Here is a 21,521-nt window from a genome sequence, read left to right as displayed (position 1 = left end):
CTAATAAATATTCTGTTGATTATTTTTCAGACAGTGTCATACTGTCAAAGTCTCTTTAAGATAAGTCATGTCACTCGGTGGCCATCTTTGAATCGCCTCTTGGGCATCCAAGTGCAGCTCCCATCTCTTTGAATGGGGAAACATCACATTCTCCAAAACTGTTCACTAAGTTTAGGATTAAATTTCATATTTTAAATCACCAAAGAAATCCGACAACAACTGTGTCATAAATGTTGTTACTTTTGCTCAAATAGTGTTATAAAAAGCTTATTTCTCAGGCTAGATCAGTCAGTGTGCATGCGCAGTCCTGAGCGCACGTATCAGAGCGTTGACTGTTATATAGCAAACGGGACCTCTAACGGCAGCTGCAGTGATGCGCTGACTTTACCGATTAATGATTGGCTCTTTGATTCAGAAGGCAGGACTTCCTGCGAATGAGTGGACATATTGAACGTTGCATTTTTCCCATATGCTGTGTCTGAAATTGCTCACTCCTTCACTCATTCACTAATCCCTATATAGTGTTTGGCAGTTGAGTGGACTATATCAGGAAAGAGTGAACAAATAAGTGAAAGGATTCGGACGGTGACATATACACTGTGCGTGAGACTTGGAAAGGTTGCAAGAACATTGTCATATGTTTCTTTTATATATTACAAGTAAGTTACCTTATTTTAGAAAATAATATTAATAGCAATAACACTCAAAATGACTTATATATTGTAATTATACATAATTCAGTGTCAGCTCTATGGTTTCATTTATGGTATATTTTTAATTTGTTTTGTAATACTTTTATGTTCATAATCATTAAATACTTTTCAAATACTTAAAACAAAAATAAACAGACATTGACACGTACATAATTTTATGTAATTATTATTTTAAGTATCTTGACACTTTCCTGAGCAGCGTTTTGAGCTCAGATGAGATATTAAGTCGTAGAGCGCCCTGAGGCGACCGTTAATTTCAAATTTTTAAATGATATACCAAATTATCATAATTTTTGTAAGTTAACATCGATGCCACCTCAGTAAGTTAGTAAAATATTAAACTGAGTTATTGCCTAAATAACGTATTTTAATATAAATGATTGGATGAAATAACCATTAAAGCATAAATAATAAAGATGTAAACGGCATCTCTCATTCAAATTCGCTCTATCCCGCTCTCGCTTCCAGCTCGTTGTTGGTTATCCACATTTTATTGTGGGAAATAGTGCTTCAGCGAGTGTAAATCGGTTGTACACTCAAAATCAGAATGAATTTTGGGTAAGAAGTAGTGGACGAATGTAGGGAATGAAGTCGTTCACTCAGAATTCGGACATAACTCTAAAAAATGGTTGACACCCGATATAATGCCCTATATAGTGGATAGGGAGCGGTTTCGGACACAGCTATAGACTGTATAAAAACATAGACGTAGTGTCTGTGACATCACCCGTAGGGTTCTGAAGAGCGTTTTTGAAGCCAAAAGTGTGTGGAGGCAGCAGTCGCCATCTTGGCAGAGCGTCACCGCGCATTGCTCCTGCAATTACTCACGCATTACTCCAGCAATCCACCTGTCACTCAAGTGGCCGCACCCTTAATTATGCAGAAATTTAAGGCTTAATATAATTTAAACAGATGAGTTATACAAAAATTCACCCACTTCACAGTTGTCATGAAGGACAAAATTAGCTATATAGACTTAAATCATTTTTTGAACCAGCTTGTAAACGTTTTTTCTGTTATAAAGTTGGGCATTTTAACATGGGGAGTCTATGGGCTGACTCCCTTTTGCAGCCAGCAAATGGGCTTCACAAGAGAGAGTGGGAGGTTGCCACTTGATTTTTTCCCATTCAAAACTATACGAGTGACATGTCTTGGGTATTCTATAGTCTATGATATGGTGTGATCCACTGTGTTCATTTACACATGTGCAACTTTGTCTACAACATCTTTGTGGACAGAAGTTCACCGAAATAAAAACCTTTTTTAGTTAGAGGATTGGTTAAAAATAATTTGAAAGTAAAAAAGACCTCAATATTTATATTATAACTTGTAGTGATGATTGTTTCTTGTAAAGAGGGAATTATGTAAAGTGGCTTAAAAGTGACTATTTCCATTAGGAGTCAAGTCTGTGTTCTGTTTGGATGTCTCAACAGTATCAATGTGAAATATTTTCAGAAGAAATATTTAGAATAAAAAACATAGAATAGCACTAATTTTATACCAGCTTAGGAAAATGAATACATAATTAAAACAAATACATTGGCACAGCTATACGCATACTGTATATTTGATATACATATTCATAATGATCTTTATGGAGGTGTCACAGCTTTGATATGACACAGATATGCTGTTGGTTTGTTGAAGTCTACATACAGATGTTTATCTAGCACACATGAGATAATATACCAGATCTTTTAGTGACTTTGAGCTGCCATGGGTGCAAAGACTTACCATTATTAGTGATGTCAACACTCTTTACTGTTAGGTTAAACGTATCTGGTGAGAAAATATATAGATCGCTTGGCAGTATTTTTTTTCCTTGAAATCTCCAGTCTATAATTCCATGGTAGCTGATGTTAGGGCAGGAGAGTGTCATATTTTGTTCAGGAAACACAGCGTCTCTTTTCCGCATGTCTATCTTATCTGGAACATACGGACAAATGTGGATGTTGCAGCTCTACATTGCAGCTCTTTTGTCTCTTAAATATCTGACATCATTTTGCATATTTGTTCTGAAGAAACAGCATTTTCTTTTACCAGTTTTAGCGACTGAAAATACATCAACACTGAAATTGAGGCTTTTCATGTTTTTGTAAATTGCTTTGCTTATCACGTCATCAGTCTTTATCTCTTCAGATGATGTAATAAAGAAGTCTACAATCACACTTCCAGGCCTGCTCAAACACAAAAACAAATGCAGTTTACATAAAAAACATGATGACCATAACCAAGCAGAAATTTTAGGGAGAAAAAATATCCTACCTGAAACCAGTGACAGTAGCAGAATCGAAACCATTTACATTGTTGTAGCTGTTTTTGATCTACATGAGACAAAGCTGTGTCAGATAATTTTTTAAAAACTGCTTTTAATATTGTGTTGTCACAACGAAGTTGGTAAGTAAGTTTTTTTTTTAATGTAAAGCACTTTTCTCTTTTGACATATATTTTTCAATTAAAATACATGAGAATTTTGCTACATGGTTGAATTAATATCCTAACAAAAACATTGATAATAAATAATTCATATTGCATATAGTACAAGATGTTTTTATTCAACACTTACTGCCTTCTCAATATCTGCTTTGTATTTCTTGAATTTGTCACTGTTTTGGTTATTCAGGTTTGCATCGTAAGTCTCGTCAATTGCCAGTGACATCTCACGATTTACTGCAGTGAAATAGAGAAAAAAACAAAAAACAGTACGAACATAAATAAAAGCAGCTTTTATAAGCATGAAAAGATTTATAAATCATACAGAACTGAGTTTTTTGAATAACTAAAAATGCAGAATGTTTTGTGTGAGAGGTGGTGTTAGGGTAAGGGGGATAGAAAATAAAGATTGTACAGCATAAAAACCATTACGCCTATGGAATGTTCCTATAATGATAGGAAAACCGGTGTGTGTGTGTGTGTGTGTAAAAAAAATAAAATCTTACAAATCTTAAAAGTCTCTTCAGCAGTTTTGCAGCCAATCAATAATTTATTTCTATCAATGCACACCTTCAATTTCCTCTTCGACTGGATAGAGCACTGTGTGCACGCTTAGTCTACTAAAGCCCCTTTCTTCCCCAGCTCCAACTGTCTAGATGTACTATGAGGTTGTCCTTTGTCTTGCAGCAGCATGTTTTACTATGATACACTCTTGGGGTTCAGTAGAGGGGTTTTCAGTAGAGTTTACTTCTCTGTATTTATTTTATTTTAGCAGCAGCAACCTAGCAGATCTAGTCTGCTAAATCTATTTACATTTATATTGTTCATAATAAAATGTGTTACAAACTACCCTGCAAATTTTCATGACTGAAATACATTTATCAGTGAGAGGCAGGCTCAAAAATTCATTAGCACAGCATTCATGCAATGCAGCTGTTTTAGAGAAGGGCAATGACATTTTAGGGTATACTAGGTTTTCAACTGCAAAAAGTAATGTGATCACCCAAACAATTAGACAAAGCTGTATTTTACTTAATGCATTTGTCATAATGAATTATGATACAGCTCGGTTTGTTTGTCTGTTTGGTCAGATTGCTTTCCCAACACAATCTGAGTTCTAGCCAAGACCATCTTGCTCATATATATTATAGTGTTCATATATGCCTAAATGAATCGGACTAATGGATAAAACATGGACTTTTATTGGAAGGGTTGGCCATATTGATCGCAACTATATAACTGCTAAAAAGTGACTAGATAATTGCAGATTTTGTTTTTCTTTTCCACAATACGTTGGCCTTATTCCTGCTCAGTATTATTTTTAAAGATATTTCATACAAAATGTCTGGACATTTTTACCAAGTTCAGTTGTTTAAATAATTTTCAGGTTATTAATGCACATAGGTTTCTGCCAGAGAATATGGCTTCTATGTTAAGGGTTAGACAGCTAAATGTAAAAATGTACATTTAATTAATTAGATTTCAATTTAAATAATCTGTGCACCAGCCAATTAGTTTCAGGCATTAATTATAAATATGTTTATAAGATTCATTATGAGGGAAACATCTTTTTTTTAGATTCATTTTAGTTGCAGTCTTCCAGAATTTACATAAAAATTATTGTAATGTCATTGCTGCTTACCAAGCTTCTGTGTTGTTACTGCGTTTGGCGTTATTGTTTGTTTCCCTGTTGTTACTGTTTTTGGCTTTGTTGTTGGTTTCTGCGCTGTTGAATTCTGTGTTGTTACTGTTTTTGGCTTTGTTGTTGGTTTCTGCGCTGTTGAATTCTGTGTTGTTACTGTTTTTGGCTTTGTTGTTGGTTTCTGCGCTGTTGAATTCTGTGTTGTTACTGTTTTTGGCACTGTTGTTGTTTTCCATGTTGTTAGTCTTTTTGGTGTTGTTGGTTTCTGCATTGTTGAATTATGTGTTGTTACTGGTTTTGGTGTTGTTGTTGAATTCTGTGTTGTTACTGGTTTTGGTGTTGTTGTTGAATTCTGTGTTGTTACTGGTTTCGGCGTTGTTGTTGAATTCTGTGTTGTCACTGGTTTCGGCGTTGTTGTTGAATTCTGTGTTTTTACTGGTTTCGGCGTTGTTGTTGAATTCTGTGTTGTTACTGTTTTTGCCATTGTTGTTGGTTTCTGCGTTGTTGAATTTGGTGTTGTTACTGGTTTCAGCGTTGTTGTTGAATTCTGTGTTGTTACTGTTTTTGGCATTTTTGTTGGTTTCTGCGTTGTTGAATTCTGTGTTGTTACTGGTTTCACCATTGTTGTTGAATTCTGTGTTGTTACTGTTTTTGGCGTTGTTGTTGAATTCTGGGTTGTTGCAGTTTTTGCCGTTATTGTTGAATTCTGTGTTGTTATTGTTTTTGTCATTGTTGTTGGTTTCTGCGTTGTTGAATTCTTTGTTCTTACTGGTTTTGGCGTTGTTGTTGAATTCTGGGTTGTTGCAGTTTTTGCCGTTATTGTTGAATTCTGTGTTGTTATTGTTTTTGTCATTGTTGTTGGTTTCTGCGTTGTTGAATCCTGTGTTGTTACTGGTTTTGGCTTTGTTGTTGAATTTGGTGTTGTTACTGTTTTTGCCGTTGTTGCTGGTGCTGGTGTTGTTGGTGCCGCCATTGTTGTTGATGCCAGTGTTGTTGTTGTTGGTGCCGTCGTTGTTGTCGGTGCCAGTGTTGTTATTGTTGGTGCTGCCGTTGTAGATGGTACCAGTGTTGTTGTTGTTGGTGCCACCGTTGTTGTTGGTGGAGGCGATGATGACATTGGTGGCACTGTTGCTTTTGTTGTTAGCTCTGTTGTAGGAGGTGGTTTTGTTGTGTTAGATTGACCTAAGGATAGAGGATTTATTTTTCCATTAAAATAAGTGTGCATACCATCTCTCTCTCTTGTAATTAAAACTTTTGAAAAGCTTGTGAAGTAAGAGATTGTAAGGCAAACCAAACAAGCTCTCTTCCCCTTACATTTTGCTTATAGGGCACACAGAGGAGTTGAGGATGCTACAATTACTCTGCTAAATCTTTTGTATAAGCATTTGGAAGGGAGTAATACTCATGCTGGAGTGTTGTTTATTGACTTTTCCTCAGCGTTCAGTACAACCCAATCTCACATTTTAGCCTATGAGATTGATAGAATCTTTTGAGCTGAGTAACAATTTGGTACGTTGGTTATTGGATTTTGTTAACAAGTCAAACACAGATAGTGAAGGTAAATGGCATTTTATCAGATTTATTATGTTTGTCTATGGGTTAACCTCAGGGACATGTCCTTTCATCCCTATTATTTATATTTTGTATACCTATATGTGCCAAAGTAAGCATGCAAATAGCACTATGTTGAAATTTGCTAATGATACCGTTATTGTGAGTTTGCCATGACAATGAATCTGGTCATGGTCTGATTATTGAGGAGTTTGTCACCTGATGTGATGAATTTTATGAGGAGTTAAATTTAACTGAAACAAAGGACATGATCATAGACCTGTGATTTACATTATAAGACTACAATCATAAAAGACCAAGCAATAGACTGTGTTGAAATTACAAATATCTTGTTACAGTCATACACTCTAAACTGTCCTTTGAAAAGAACTGTGAGATTTTATGTAAAAAAGGGACATCAGCGTCTGTTTTGCCTTAGAAAGTTGTCCAGATTTCACATTGATAAAGCTATGATGACACCAGCTAGTATTATAAGGGAATCACAACCTAACCTATCAGGTCTATTCTCCAACCAGTTGCATTTTAAGGTGAGTGCTGTTATTAGAGATTATTAACACCCTTTACTCGCTGAGTTACAGCTCCTTCACACTGGCAGCCAGATTGTGGCCCCTAGGTGGAGAACTTAACAATATAGGAATACTTTTGTACCTGCAGCGATAGAATTAATGAATAAAAATAGAAGCAGATGATATTATTGAATATACTTTTGGGGGTGAAGGTGCATGACTGCACAACAAATTTACCTTTGGGTATTAATAAAGAAACATTGGGCCTTAAAATGTTCTTGATATTTATGCATATAGGGGGATACTTTCCAATAAAACATACTGCAAGTTTCAAAACTCAAAATTAATTCCCCAGTTTAAAATATGAATTTTAATCATTACATGACATCCCTAACATCCGTCTTCATTGTATGCATTCACGGAGGTGTGTTCTGAACAACTCATGTCTGTTCGTCAATCACATGCGCCACACTGCTGTTAGCTAAAGAAAAAACTTTCTTGGTTTAAAAAACTTTGAAAAAATCCAGAGAGTTCATGTAATATTCATTTCACATGCAAAGATGTTAGCCAATCATAGCAGTGCTCGTTCACATTGACATCTCACAGCAGACACGCCTCTTCAAACAGAGGGTTCAAACCACAGGTTTAAATAGAGGATAGAAAACAACAATTTATATATAAATAATAACTGTTTTTGATGGAAAAAAACATTCTAAGATTAGGATTTTACAGTAAACAATCTAAAATAATACAAAAAATTCTTCTCATAACCAAAATAACATATTGATAATTGTCAATACTTGATGAACACACAAATTGTCTTTGTTTTGATTGTTTAGATTAGAAATAAAGAGAGACTTCATTACCAGGTGGTCGCCGGCAGAACGTCCCGTCAGTTGGAAGAGAAGAGATGCATCTGCAGGTATCATTATGATTGGGGCCACAAACACCATGTTTAGAGCATTGTTCAGAGGACCAAACGTACTGATTCTCACATTTACACTGGGTTTGGTTCACATTTGAGAGACACACTGAAAATAAATAAATTGTTAGGATACTGTTGAACCCATCTAGAAATCATTTTCATATTAATGTGGACATAATGAAATGACTTCTCTTACCTGTAGTTATGTTCACACCTGAGATTTTTATGCCTTTTTCGACACATGTGGGGAATTTCTGTCCATGAATCAAAGTCCTCAAGCGCTCTATCACAACGTCTCTTGAAGCATTGATTTTTATGTCAATGGAATATTTAAACGACTTCAGAGGAGCTGCACATTTTAGAATAAATGAAAATTATTTACTGGTCAGAATGTGCATAAGATTTTACTATCACATCAACAGTGACACTGGGCAGGGCACAGATTTTATGATCAAACCTCTATTCAGTTTGGATTAGAAATAAAGAGAGACTTCATTACCAGGTGGTCGCCGGCAGAACGTCACGTCAGTTGGAAGAGAAGAGATGCATCTGCAGGTATCATTAAGATTGGGGCCACAAACACCATGTTTAGAGCATTGTTCAGAGGACCAAACGTACTGGTTCTCACACTTACACTGGGTTTGGTTCACATTTGAGAGACACACTGAAAATAAATAAATTGTCAGGATACTGGTGAACCCATCTAGAAATCATTTTCAGATTAATGTGGATAGAATGTAATTACATCTCTTAAACTTCTCTTACCTGTAGTGATGTCCACACCAGATATTTTTATGCCTTTTTTGACACATGTGGGGAATTTCTGTCCATGAATCAAAGTCCTCAAGCGCTCTATCACAACGTCTCTTGAAGCATTGATTTTTATGTCAATGGAATATTTAAACGACTTCAGACGAGCTGCAAATGTTGAAAAAAAAATATCTACTGGTCAAAATCAGCTTCAGATTTTAGGATCATACCTCTTGTCAGTTTGGATTAGAAATAAAGAGAGATTTCATTACCAGGTGGTCGCCGGCAGAACGTCCCGTCAGTTGGAAGAGAAGTGATGCATCTGCAGGTATCATTATGATTGGGGCCACAAACACCATGTTTAGAGCATTGTTCAGAGGACCAAACGTACTGGTTCTCACACTTACACTGGGTTTGGTTCACATTTGAGAGACACACTGAAAATCAAACAAACTGTTAAGATATCTGAGAAAACATATAACAATTATTTTTTGGATTAATGTGAATAGAATTGCATTATTCCTCTTATACTTCTCTTACCTGTAGTGATACCCACACTAGAGATTTTTATGCCTTTTTTGACACATGTGGGGAATTTATGTCCATGAATCAAAGCCCTCAAGCGCTCTATCACAACGTCTCTTGAAGCATTGATTTTTATGTCAATGGAATATTTAAACGACTTCAGAGGAGCTGCAAAAATTGTGCAAAGATGTAAATTATGAACCTGTAAAAAACTAAATTGTACTTTTATTTTCATGCCAGTTGTCAACTTGAATTAGAAATAAAGAGTGACTTCATTACCAGGTGGTCGCTGGCAGAACGTCCCGTCAGTTGGAAGAGAAGAGATGCATCTGCAGGTATCATTATGATTGGGGCCACAAACACCATGTTTAGAGCATTGTTCAGAGGACCAAACGTACTGGTTCTCACACTTACACTGGGTTTGGTTCACATTTGAGAGACACACTGAAAATCAAACAAACTGTTAAGATATCTGAGAAAACATAACAATTATTTATTGGATTAATGTGAATAGAATGGCATTATACCGCTTATACTTCTCTTACCTGTAGTCATGTCCACATCAGAGATTTGTATGCCTTTTTTGACACATGTGGGCAATTTCTGTCCATGAATCAAAGTCCTCAAGCGCTCTATCACAACGTCTCTTGTAGCATTGATTTTTATGTCAATGGTGTATTTAAACGACTTCAGAGGAGCTGCAAATGTAAAAAAAAAAAAAAAAAAAAAATCTGAATCAGCATCAGATTTTACATTGACATTAACTGTCACCTTGGATTAGAATTAAAGAGTGACTTCATTACCAGGTGGTCGCTGGCAGAACGTCCCGTCAGTTGGAAGAGAAGAGATGCATCTGCAGGTATCATTATGATTGGGGCCACAAACACCATGTTTAGAGCATTGTTCAGAGGACCAAACGTACTGATTCTCACACTTACACTGGGTTTGGTTCACATTTGAGAGACACACTGAAAATCATACAAATTGTTAATGTAATGGAGAAAACATATAAAAATAACTTTTTGTTTTAATGGAAAGAGAATGGCATTATTCCTCTTATACTTTTCTTACCTGTAGTGATACCCACACCAGATATTTTTATGCCTTTTATGACACATGTGGGGAATTTCTGTCCATGAATCAAAGCCCTCAAGCGCTCTATCACAACGTCTCTTGAAGCATTGATTTTTATGTCAATGGAATATTTAAACAACTTCAGAGGAGCTGCAAATGTTGAAAAAAAAATATCTACTGGTCAAAATCAGCTTCAGATTTTAGGATCATACCTCTTGTCAGTTTGGATTAGAAATAAAGAGAGACTTCATTACCAGGTGGTCGCCGGCAGAACGTCCCGTCAGTTGGAAGAGAAGTGATGCATCTGCAGGTATCATTATGATTGGGGCCACAAACACCATGTTTAGAGCATTGTTCAGAGGACCAAACGTACTGATTCTCACACTTACACTGGGTTTGGTTCACATTTGAGAGACACACTGAAAATCATACAAATTGTTAATGTAATGGAGAAAACATATAAAAATAACTTTTTGTTTTAATGGAAAGAGAATGGCATTATTCCTCTTATACTTTTCTTACCTGTAGTGATACCCACACCAGATATTTTTATGCCTTTTTTGACACATGTGGGGAATTTCTTTCCATGAATCAAAGTCCTCAAGCGCTCTATCACAACGTCTCTTGAAGCATTGATTTTTATGTCAATGGAATATTTAAACAACTTCAGAGGAGCTGCAAATGTTGAAAAAAAAATATCTACTGGTCAAAATCAGCTTCAGATTTTAGGATCATACCTCTTGTCAGTTTGGATTAGAAATAAAGAGAGACTTCATTACCAGGTGGTCGCCGGCAGAACGTCCCGTCAGTTGGAAGAGAAGAGATGCATCTGCAGGTATCATTATGATTGGGGCCACAAACACCATGTTTAGAGCATTGTTCAGAGGACCAAACGTACTGGTTCTCACACTTACACTGGGTTTGGTTTGAATTTGAGAGACAAACTAGAAAATAAATAAATTGTTAGGATACTGGTGAACCCATCTAGAAATCATTTTCAGATTAATGTGGATAGAATGTAATTACATCTCTTAAACTTCTCTTACCTGTAGTGATGTCCACACCAGATATTTTTATGCCTTTTATGACACATGTGGGGAATTTCTGTCCATGAATCAAAGCCCTCAAGCGCTCTATCACAACGTCTCTTGAAGCATTGATTTTTATGTCAATGGAATATTTAAACGACTTCAGAGGAGCTGCAAATGTTGAAAAAAAAATATCTACTGGTCAAAATCAGCTTCAGATTTTAGGATCATACCTCTTGTCAGTTTGGATTAGAAATAAAAAGAGACTTCATTACCAGGTGGTCGCCGGCAGAACGTCCCGTCAGTTGGAAGAGAAGAGATGCATCTGCAGGTATCATTATGATTGGGGCCACAAACACCATGTTTAGAGCATTGTTCAGAGGACCAAACGTACTGATTCTCACACTTACACTGGGTTTGGTTCACATTTGAGAGACACACTGAAAATCATACAAATTGTTAATGTAATGGAGAAAACATATAAAAATAACTTTTTGTTTTAATGGAAAGAGAATGGCATTATTCCTCTTATACTTTTCTTACCTGTAGTGATACCCACACCAGATATTTTTATGCCTTTTTTGACACATGTGGGGAATTTCTTTCCATGAATCAAAGCCCTCAAGCGCTCTATCACAACGTCTCTTGAAGCATTGATTTTTATGTCAATGGAATATTTAAACGACTTCAGAGGAGCTGCAAAAATTTTGTAAAGATGAAAATAATGAACCTGTAAAAAACTAAATCGTACTTTTATTTTCATGCCAGTTGTCAACTTGAATAAGAAAATAAAGAGTGACTTCATTACCAGGTGGTCGCCGGCAGAACGTCCCGTCAGTTGGAAGAGAAGAGATGCATCTGCAGGTATCATTATGATTGGGGCCACAAACACCATGTTTAGAGCATTGTTCAGAGGACCAAACGTACTGGTTCTCACACTTACACTGGGTTTGGTTTGAATTTGAGAGACAAACTAGAAAATAAATAAATTGTTAGGATACTGGTGAACCCATCTAGAAATCATTTTCAGATTAATGTGGATAGAATGTAATTACATCTCTTAAACTTCTCTTACCTGTAGTGATGTCCACACCAGATATTTTTATGCCTTTTATGACACATGTGGGGAATTTCTGTCCATGAATCAAAGCCCTCAAGCGCTCTATCACAACGTCTCTTGAAGCATTGATTTTTATGTCAATGGAATATTTAAACGACTTCAGAGGAGCTGCAAATGTTGAAAAAAAAATATCTACTGGTCAAAATCAGCTTCAGATTTTAGGATCATACCTCTTGTCAGTTTGGATTAGAAATAAAAAGAGACTTCATTACCAGGTGGTCGCCGGCAGAACGTCCCGTCAGTTGGAAGAGAAGAGATGCATCTGCAGGTATCATTATGATTGGGGCCACAAACACCATGTTTAGAGCATTGTTCAGAGGACCAAACGTACTGATTCTCACACTTACACTGGGTTTGGTTCACATTTGAGAGACACACTGAAAATAAATAAATTGTTAGGATACTGTTGAACCCATCTAGAAATCATTTTCAGATTAATGTGGATAGAATGTAATTACATCTCTTAAACTTCTCTTACCTGTAGTGATACCCACACCAGATATTTTATGCCCTTTTTGACACATGTGGGGAATTTCTGTCCATGAATCAAAGCCCTCAAGCGCTCTATCACAACGTCTCTTGAAGCATTGATTTTTATGTCAATGGAATATTTAAACGACTTCAGAGGAGCTGCAAAAATTTTGTAAAGATGAAAATAATGAACCTGTAAAAAACTAAATCGTACTTTTATTTTCATGCCAGTTGTCAACTTGAATAAAAATAAAGAGAGACTTCATTACCAGGTGGTCGCTGGCAGAACGTCCCGTCAGTTGGAAGAGAAGAGATGCATCTGCAGGTATCATTATGATTGGGGCCACAAACACCATGTTTAGAGCATTGTTCAGAGGACCAAACGTACTGGTTCTCACACTTACACTGGGTTTGGTTCACATTTGAGAGACACACTGAAAATCAAACAAACTGTTAAGATATCTGAGAAAACATAACAATTATTTATTGGATTAATGTGAATAGAATGGCATTATACCACTTATACTTCTCTTACCTGTAGTCATGTCCACATCAGAGATTTGTATGCCTTTTTTGACACATGTGGGCAATTTCTGTCCATGAATCAAAGTCCTCAAGCGCTCTATCACAACGTCTCTTGTAGCATTGATTTTTATGTCAATGGTGTATTTAAACGACTTCAGAGGAGCTGCAAATGTAAAAAAAAAAAAAAAAAAAAAAAAAAAATCTGAATCAGCATCAGATTTTACATTGACATTAACTGTCACCTTGGATTAGAAATAAAGAGAGACTTCATTACCAGGTGGTCGCTGGCAGAACGTCCCGTCAGTTGGAAGAGAAGAGATGCATCTGCAGGTATCATTATGATTGGGGCCACAAACACCATGTTTAGAGCATTGTTCAGAGGACCAAACGTACTGGTTCTCACACTTACACTGGGTTTGGTTCACATTTGAAAGACACACTGAAAATAAATAAATTGTTAGGATACTGGTGAACCCATCTAGAAATCATTTTCAGATTAATGTGGATAGAATGTAATTACATCTCTTATACTTCTCTTACCTGTAGTGATACCCACACCAGATATTTTTATGCCTTTTTTGACACATGTGGGGAATTTCTGTCCATGAATCAAAGTCCTCAAGCGCTCTATCACAACGTCTCTTGAAGCATTGATTTTTATGTCAATGGAATATTTAAACGACTTCAGAGGAGCTGCAAAAAATTTTTAAAGACAAAAATAATGAACCTGTAAAAAACTAAATTGTACTTTTATTTTCATGCCAGTTGTCAACTTGAATTACAAATAAAGAGAGACTTCATTACCAGGTGGTCGCCGGCAGAACGTCACGTCAGTTGGAAGAGAAGAGATGCATCTGCAGGTATCATTATGATTGGGGCCACAAACACCATGTTTAGAGCATTGTTCAGAGGACCAAACGTACTGGTTCTCACACTTACACTGGGTTTGGTTCACATTTGAGAGACACACTGAAAATCAAACAAACTGTTAAGATATCTGAGAAAACATATAACAATTATTTTTTGGATTAATGTGAATAGAATTGCATTATTCCTCTTATACTTCTCTTACCTGTAGTGATACCCACACTAGAGATTTTTATGCCTTTTTTGACACATGTGGGGAATTTCTGTCCATGAATCAAAGCCCTCAAGCGCTCTATCACAACGTCTCTTGAAGCATTGATTTTTATGTCAATGGAATATTTAAACGACTTCAGAGGAGCTGCAAAAATTGTGCAAAGATGTAAATTATGAACCTGTAAAAAACTAAATTGTACTTTTATTTTCATGCCAGTTGTCAACTTGAATTAGAAATAAAGAGTGACTTCATTACCAGGTGGTCGCTGGCAGAACGTCCCGTCAGTTGGAAGAGAAGAGATGCATCTGCAGGTATCATTATGATTGGGGCCACAAACACCATGTTTAGAGCATTGTTCAGAGGACCAAACGTACTGGTTCTCACACTTACACTGGGTTTGGTTCACATTTGAGAGACACACTGAAAATCAAACAAACTGTTAAGATATCTGAGAAAACATAACAATTATTTATTGGATTAATGTGAATAGAATGGCATTATACCTCTTATACTTCTCTTACCTGTAGTCATGTCCACATCAGAGATTTGTATGCCTTTTTTGACACATGTGGGCAATTTCTGTCCATGAATCAAAGTCCTCAAGCGCTCTATCACAACGTCTCTTGTAGCATTGATTTTTATGTCAATGGTGTATTTAAACGACTTCAGAGGAGCTGCAAATGTAAAAAAAAAAAAAAAAAAAAAAAAATCTGAATCAGCATCAGATTTTACATTGACATTAACTGTCACCTTGGATTAGAAATAAAGAGTGACTTCATTACCAGGTGGTCGCTGGCAGAACGTCCCGTCAGTTGGAAGAGAAGAGATGCATCTGCAGGTATCATTATGATTGGGGCCACAAACACCATGTTTAGAGCATTGTTCAGAGGACCAAACGTACTGATTCTCACACTTACACTGGGTTTGGTTCACATTTGAGAGACACACTGAAAATCATACAAATTGTTAATGTAATGGAGAAAACATATAAAAATAACTTTTTGTTTTAATGGAAAGAGAATGGCATTATTCCTCTTATACTTTTCTTACCTGTAGTGATACCCACACCAGATATTTTTATGCCTTTTTTGACACATGTGGGGAATTTCTGTCCATGAATCAAAGCCCTCAAGCGCTCTATCACAACGTCTCTTGAAGCATTGATTTTTATGTCAATGGAATATTTAAACAACTTCAGAGGAGCTGCAAATGTTGAAAAAAAAATATCTACTGGTCAAAATCAGCTTCAGATTTTAGGATCATACCTCTTGTCAGTTTGGATTAGAAATAAAGAGAGACTTCATTACCAGGTGGTCGCCGGCAGAACGTCCCGTCAGTTGGAAGAGAAGTGATGCATCTGCAGGTATCATTATGATTGGGGCCACAAACACCATGTTTAGAGCATTGTTCAGAGGACCAAACGTACTGATTCTCACACTTACACTGGTTTTGGTTCACATTTGAGAGACACACTGAAAATCAAACAAACTGTTAAGATATCTGAGAAAACATAACAATTATTTATTGGATTAATGTGAATAGAATGGCATTATACCGCTTATACTTCTCTTACCTGTAGTCATGTCCACATCAGAGATTTGTATGCCTTTTTTGACACATGTGGGCAATTTCTGTCCATGAATCAAAGTCCTCAAGCGCTCTATCACAACGTCTCTTGTAGCATTGATTTTTATGTCAATGGTGTATTTAAACGACTTCAGAGGAGCTGCAAATGTGAAAAAAAAAAAAAAAAAAAAAAAAAAATCTGAATCAGCATCAGATTTTACATTGACATTAACTGTCACCTTGGATTAGAAATAAAGAGTGACTTCATTACCAGGTGGTCGCTGGCAGAACGTCCCGTCAGTTGGAAGAGAAGAGATGCATCTGCAGGTATCATTATGATTGGGGCCACAAACACCATGTTTAGAGCATTGTTCAGAGGACCAAACGTACTGGTTCTCACACTTACACTGGGTTTGGTTCACATTTGAGAGACACACTGAAAATCAAACAAACTGTTAAGATATCTGAGAAAACATAACAATTATTTATTGGATTAATGTGAATAGAATGGCATTATACCGCTTATACTTCTCTTACCTGTAGTCATGTCCACATCAGAGATTTGTATGCCTTTTTTGACACATGTGGGCAATTTCTGTCCATGAATCAAAGTCCTCAAGCGCTCTATCACAACGTCTCTTGTAGCATTGATTTTTATGTCAATGGTGTATTTAAACGACTTCAGAGGAGCTGCAAATGTAAAAAAAAAAAAAAAAAAAAAAAATCTGAATCAGCATCAGATTTTACATTGACATTAACTGTCACCTTGGATTAGAAATAAAGAGTGACTTCATTACCAGGTGGTCGCTGGCAGAACGTCCCGTCAGTTGGAAGAGAAGAGATGCATCTGCAGGTATCATTATGATTGGGGCCACAAACACCATGTTTAGAGCATTGTTCAGAGGACCAAACGTACTGATTCTCACATTTACACTGGGTTTGGTTCACATTTGAAAGACACACTGAAAATAAATAAATTGTTAGGATACTGGTGAACCCATCTAGAAATCATTTTCAGATTAATGTGGATAGAATGTAATTACATCTCTTATACTTCTCTTACCTGTAGTGATACCCACACCAGATATTTTTATGCCTTTTTTGACACATGTGGGGAATTTCTGTCCATGAATCAAAGTCCTCAAGCGCTCTATCACAACGTCTCTTGAAGCATTGATTTTTATGTCAATGGAATATTTAAACGACTTCAGAGGAGCTGCAAAAAATGTGCAAAGATGAAAATAATGAACCTGTAAAAAACTAAATTGTACTTTTATTTTCATGCCAGTTGTCAACTTGAATTAGAAATAAAGAGTGACTTCATTACCAGGTGGTCGCCGGCAGAACGTCCCGTCAGTTGGAAGAGAAGAGATGCATCTGCAGGTATCATTATGATTGGGGCCACAAACACCATGTTTAGAGCATTGTTCAGAGGACCAAACGTATTGGTTCTCACACTTACACTGGGTTTGGTTTGAATTTGAGAGACAAACTAGAAAATAAATAAATTGTTAGGATACTGGTGAACCCATCTAGAAATCATTTTCAGATTAATGTGGATAGAATGTAATTACATCTCTTAAACTTCTCTTACCTGTAGTGATGTCCACACCAGATATTTTTATGCCTTTTATGACACATGTGGGGAATTTCTGTCCATGAATCAAAGCCCTCAAGCGCTCTATCACAACGTCTCTTGAAGCATTGATTTTTATGTCAATGGAATATTTAAACGACTTCAGACGAGCTGCAAATGTTGAAAAAAAAATATCTACTGGTCAAAATCAGCTTCAGATTTTAGGATCATACCTCTTGTCAGTTTGGATTAGAAATAAAAAGAGACTTCATTACCAGGTGGTCGCCGGCAGAACGTCCCGTCAGTTGGAAGAGAAGAGATGCATCTGCAGGTATCATTATGATTGGGGCCACAAACACCATGTTTAGAGCATTGTTCAGAGGACCAAACGTACTGATTCTCACACTTACACTGGGTTTGGTTCACATTTGAGAGACACACTGAAAATAAATAAATTGTTAGGATACTGTTGAACCCATCTAGAAATCATTTTCAGATTAATGTGGATAGAATGTAATTACATCTCTTAAACTTCTCTTACCTGTAGTGATACCCACACCAGATATTTTTATGCCCTTTTTGACACATGTGGGGAATTTCTGTCCATGAATCAAAGCCCTCAAGCGCTCTATCACAACGTCTCTTGAAGCATTGATTTTTATGTCAATGGAATATTTAAACGACTTCAGAGGAGCTGCAAAAATTTTGTAAAGATGAAAATAATGAACCTGTAAAAAACTAAATCGTACTTTTATTTTCATGCCAGTTGTCAACTTGAATAAAAATAAAGAGTGACTTCATTACCAGGTGGTCGCCGGCAGAACGTCCCGTCAGTTGGAAGAGAAGAGATGCATCTGCAGGTATCATTATGATTGGGGCCACAAACACCATGTTTAGAGCATTGTTCAGAGGACCAAACGTACTGGTTCTCACACTTACACTGGGTTTGGTTCACATTTGAGAGACACACTGAAAATCAAACAAACTGTTAAGATATCTGAGAAAACATAACAATTATTTATTGGATTAATGTGAATAGAATGGCATTATACCGCTTATACTTCTCTTACCTGTAGTCATGTCCACATCAGAGATTTGTATGCCTTTTTTGACACATGTGGGCAATTTCTGTCCATGAATCAAAGTCCTCAAGCGCTCTATCACAACGTCTCTTGTAGCATTGATTTTTATGTCAATGGTGTATTTAAACGACTTCAGAGGAGCTGCAAATGTAAAAAAAAAAAAAAAAAAAAATCTGAATCAGCATCAGATTTTACATTGACATTAACTGTCACCTTGGATTAGAAATAAAGAGAGACTTCATTACCAGGTGGTCGCTGGCAGAACGTCCCGTCAGTTGGAAGAGAAGAGATGCATCTGCAGGTATCATTATGATTGGGGCCACAAACACCATGTTTAGAGCATTGTTCAGAGGACCAAACGTACTGGTTCTCACATTTACACTGGGTTTGGTTCACATTTGAAAGACACACTGAAAATAAATAAATTGTTAGGATACTGGTGAACCCATCTAGAAATCATTTTCAGATTAATGTGGATAGAATGTAATTACATCTCTTATACTTCTCTTACCTGTAGTGATACCCACACCAGATATTTTTATGCCTTTTTTGACACATGTGGGGAATTTCTGTCCATGAATCAAAGTCCTCAAGCGCTCTATCACAACGTCTCTTGAAGCATTGATTTTTATGTCAATGGAATATTTAAACGACTTCAGAGGAGCTGCAAAAAATTTTTAAAGACAAAAATAATGAACCTGTAAAAAACTAAATTGTACTTTTATTTTCATGCCAGTTGTCAACTTGAATTACAAATAAAGAGTGACTTCATTACCAGGTGGTCGCCGGCAGAACGTCACGTCAGTTGGAAGAGAAGAGATGCATCTGCAGGTATCATTATGATTGGGGCCACAAACACCATGTTTAGAGCATTGTTCAGAGGACCAAACATACTGGTTCTCACACTTACACTGGGTTTGGTTCACATTTGAGAGACACACTGAAAATCAAACAAACTGTTAAGATATCTGAGAAAACATATAACAATTATTTTTTGGATTAATGTGAATAGAATTGCATTATTCCTCTTATACTTCTCTTACCTGTAGTGATACCCACACCAGATATTTTTATGCCTTTTATGACACATGTGGGGAATTTCTGTCCATGAATCAAAGCCCTCAAGCGCTCTATCACAACGTCTCTTGAAGCATTGATTTTTATGTCAATGGAATATTTAAACGACTTCAGAGGAGCTGCACATTTTAGAATAAATGAAAATTATTTACTGGTCAGAATGTGCATAAGATTTTACTATCACATCAACAGTGACACTGGGCAGGGCACAGATTTTATGATCAAACCTCTATTCAGTTTGGATTAGAATTAAAGAGAGACTTCATTACCAGGTGGTCGCCAGCAGAATGTCACGTCAGTTGGAAGAGAAGAGATGCATCTCCAGGTATCATTATGATTGGGGCCACAAACACCATGTTTAGAGCATTGTTCAGAGGACCAAACGTACTGATTCTCACACTTACACTGGGTTTGGTTCACATTTGAAAGACACACTGAAAAGCATACAAATTGTTAATATATTGAAGAAAACATATATATATTTTTGTTTTAAAGAGAAGAGAATTACATAACATTTCTTAAACTTCTCTTACCTGTAGTGATACCCACACCAGATATTTTAATGCCTTTTTTGACACATGTGGGGAATTTCTGTCCATGAATCAAAGTCCTCAAGCGCTCTATCACAACGTCTCTTGAAGCATTGATTTTTATGTCAATGGAATATTTAAACGACTTCAGACGAGCTGCAAATGTTGAAAAAAAACTACAATTATCTACTGGTCAAAATCAGCTTCAGATTTTAGGATCATACCTCTTGTCAGTTTGGATTAGAAATAAAGAGAGACTTCATTACCAGGTGGTCGCCAGCAGAACGTCCCGTCAGTTGGAAGAGAAGAGATGCATCTGCAGGTATCATTATGATTGGGGCCACAAACACCATGTTTAGAGCATTGTTCAGAGGACCAAACGTACTGATTCTCACACTTACACTGGGTTTGGTTCACATTTGAGAGACACACTGAAAATCATACAAATTGTTAATGTAATGGAGAAAACATATACAAATAATATTTTGGATTGACTTGAACAAAATGTCATTATACCTCTTAAAGGGTTAGTTCATCCAAAAATGAAAATTATGTCATTAATAACTCACCCTTATTCTGTTCCAAACATGTAAGACCTCCGTTTATCTTCGGAACACAGTTTAAGATATTTTAGATTTAGTCCGAGAGCTCTCAGTCCCTCCATTGAAACTGAGTGTACGGTATACTGTCCATGTCCAGAAAGGTAAGAAAAAGTAGTCCATGTGACATCAGAGGGTCCATTGGAATTTTTTGAAGCATCGAAAATACATTTTGGTCCAAAAATGGCAAAAACGACGACTTTATTCAGCATTGTCTTCTCTTCCGTGTCTGTTGTGAGAGAGAGTTCAAATCAAAGCAGTCTGGATATCCGGTTCGCGAACGAATCATTCAGTTCACCAAATCGAACTGAATCTTTTAAATGATTCGCATCTCTAATACGGATTCATTCACAAATGACTTAAGCTGTTCACTTTTTTAATGTGGCTGACACTCCCTCTGAGTTCAAACAAACCAATATCCCCGAGTAATGCATGCACTCAAACAGTACACTGACTGAACTGCTGTGAAGATGAACACCGAACCGAGCCAGATAACGAACAATAGACTGACTTGTTCACGAGTGAATAGCCGTTTCTGTCAGACGCGTTCGATTCATGAACCGAGGTAGCTGATGATACTGCGCATGTGTGATTCAGCATGAAGCACATCGACACCCAGGCATCTGAACTGAACTGATTATTTTGGTGATTGATTCTGAACTGATTCTGTGCTAGTGTTATGAGCGCGGGTAAACCGAAGGCTTGAATCAAGGACAATCATCGCAA

At 36.6% G+C, this 21,521-nt stretch overlaps 1 protein-coding gene across 1 annotated transcript in view; it reads right to left on the bottom strand.

The window, feature by feature from the left end:
- The window catches only part of LOC113096358 (uncharacterized), a 31,747-nt gene that overhangs the window by 4,911 nt on the left and 5,315 nt on the right, over positions 1–21,521 (bottom strand). The window contains exons 12-61 of the mRNA XM_026261729.1: positions 20,463–20,627; positions 20,200–20,352; positions 19,936–20,100; positions 19,633–19,785; positions 19,365–19,529; positions 19,101–19,253; positions 18,835–18,999; positions 18,578–18,730; positions 18,312–18,476; positions 18,049–18,201; positions 17,783–17,947; positions 17,526–17,678; positions 17,259–17,423; positions 16,995–17,147; positions 16,729–16,893; positions 16,469–16,621; positions 16,203–16,367; positions 15,939–16,091; positions 15,673–15,837; positions 15,416–15,568; positions 15,148–15,312; positions 14,887–15,039; positions 14,621–14,785; positions 14,357–14,509; positions 14,089–14,253; positions 13,825–13,977; positions 12,501–12,665; positions 12,244–12,396; positions 11,977–12,141; positions 11,712–11,864; positions 11,444–11,608; positions 11,187–11,339; positions 10,920–11,084; positions 10,663–10,815; positions 10,395–10,559; positions 10,138–10,290; positions 9,870–10,034; positions 9,612–9,764; positions 9,346–9,510; positions 9,082–9,234; positions 8,814–8,978; positions 8,557–8,709; positions 8,291–8,455; positions 7,988–8,140; positions 7,733–7,897; positions 4,789–5,970; positions 3,280–3,383; positions 2,979–3,037; positions 2,754–2,890; positions 2,448–2,639 (exon numbers count right to left, since the gene is read on the bottom strand). Coding sequence (XP_026117514.1) covers positions 2,448–2,639; positions 2,754–2,890; positions 2,979–3,037; positions 3,280–3,383; positions 4,789–5,970; positions 7,733–7,897; positions 7,988–8,140; positions 8,291–8,455; positions 8,557–8,709; positions 8,814–8,978; positions 9,082–9,234; positions 9,346–9,510; positions 9,612–9,764; positions 9,870–10,034; positions 10,138–10,290; positions 10,395–10,559; positions 10,663–10,815; positions 10,920–11,084; positions 11,187–11,339; positions 11,444–11,608; positions 11,712–11,864; positions 11,977–12,141; positions 12,244–12,396; positions 12,501–12,665; positions 13,825–13,977; positions 14,089–14,253; positions 14,357–14,509; positions 14,621–14,785; positions 14,887–15,039; positions 15,148–15,312; positions 15,416–15,568; positions 15,673–15,837; positions 15,939–16,091; positions 16,203–16,367; positions 16,469–16,621; positions 16,729–16,893; positions 16,995–17,147; positions 17,259–17,423; positions 17,526–17,678; positions 17,783–17,947; positions 18,049–18,201; positions 18,312–18,476; positions 18,578–18,730; positions 18,835–18,999; positions 19,101–19,253; positions 19,365–19,529; positions 19,633–19,785; positions 19,936–20,100; positions 20,200–20,352; positions 20,463–20,627 — 8,835 coding nt within the window. The remainder of the gene's footprint in view (positions 1–2,447; positions 2,640–2,753; positions 2,891–2,978; positions 3,038–3,279; positions 3,384–4,788; positions 5,971–7,732; positions 7,898–7,987; positions 8,141–8,290; positions 8,456–8,556; positions 8,710–8,813; positions 8,979–9,081; positions 9,235–9,345; positions 9,511–9,611; positions 9,765–9,869; positions 10,035–10,137; positions 10,291–10,394; positions 10,560–10,662; positions 10,816–10,919; positions 11,085–11,186; positions 11,340–11,443; positions 11,609–11,711; positions 11,865–11,976; positions 12,142–12,243; positions 12,397–12,500; positions 12,666–13,824; positions 13,978–14,088; positions 14,254–14,356; positions 14,510–14,620; positions 14,786–14,886; positions 15,040–15,147; positions 15,313–15,415; positions 15,569–15,672; positions 15,838–15,938; positions 16,092–16,202; positions 16,368–16,468; positions 16,622–16,728; positions 16,894–16,994; positions 17,148–17,258; positions 17,424–17,525; positions 17,679–17,782; positions 17,948–18,048; positions 18,202–18,311; positions 18,477–18,577; positions 18,731–18,834; positions 19,000–19,100; positions 19,254–19,364; positions 19,530–19,632; positions 19,786–19,935; positions 20,101–20,199; positions 20,353–20,462; positions 20,628–21,521) is intronic.

Source organism: Carassius auratus, unplaced genomic scaffold (genome assembly GCF_003368295.1).
Source record: "Carassius auratus strain Wakin unplaced genomic scaffold, ASM336829v1 scaf_tig00215912, whole genome shotgun sequence".
NCBI classification, from domain to species: domain Eukaryota; kingdom Metazoa; phylum Chordata; class Actinopteri; order Cypriniformes; family Cyprinidae; genus Carassius; species Carassius auratus.
The sequence above is the reverse complement of the archived record's forward strand: the minus strand, read 5'-3'. Positions and strand labels throughout refer to the sequence as shown.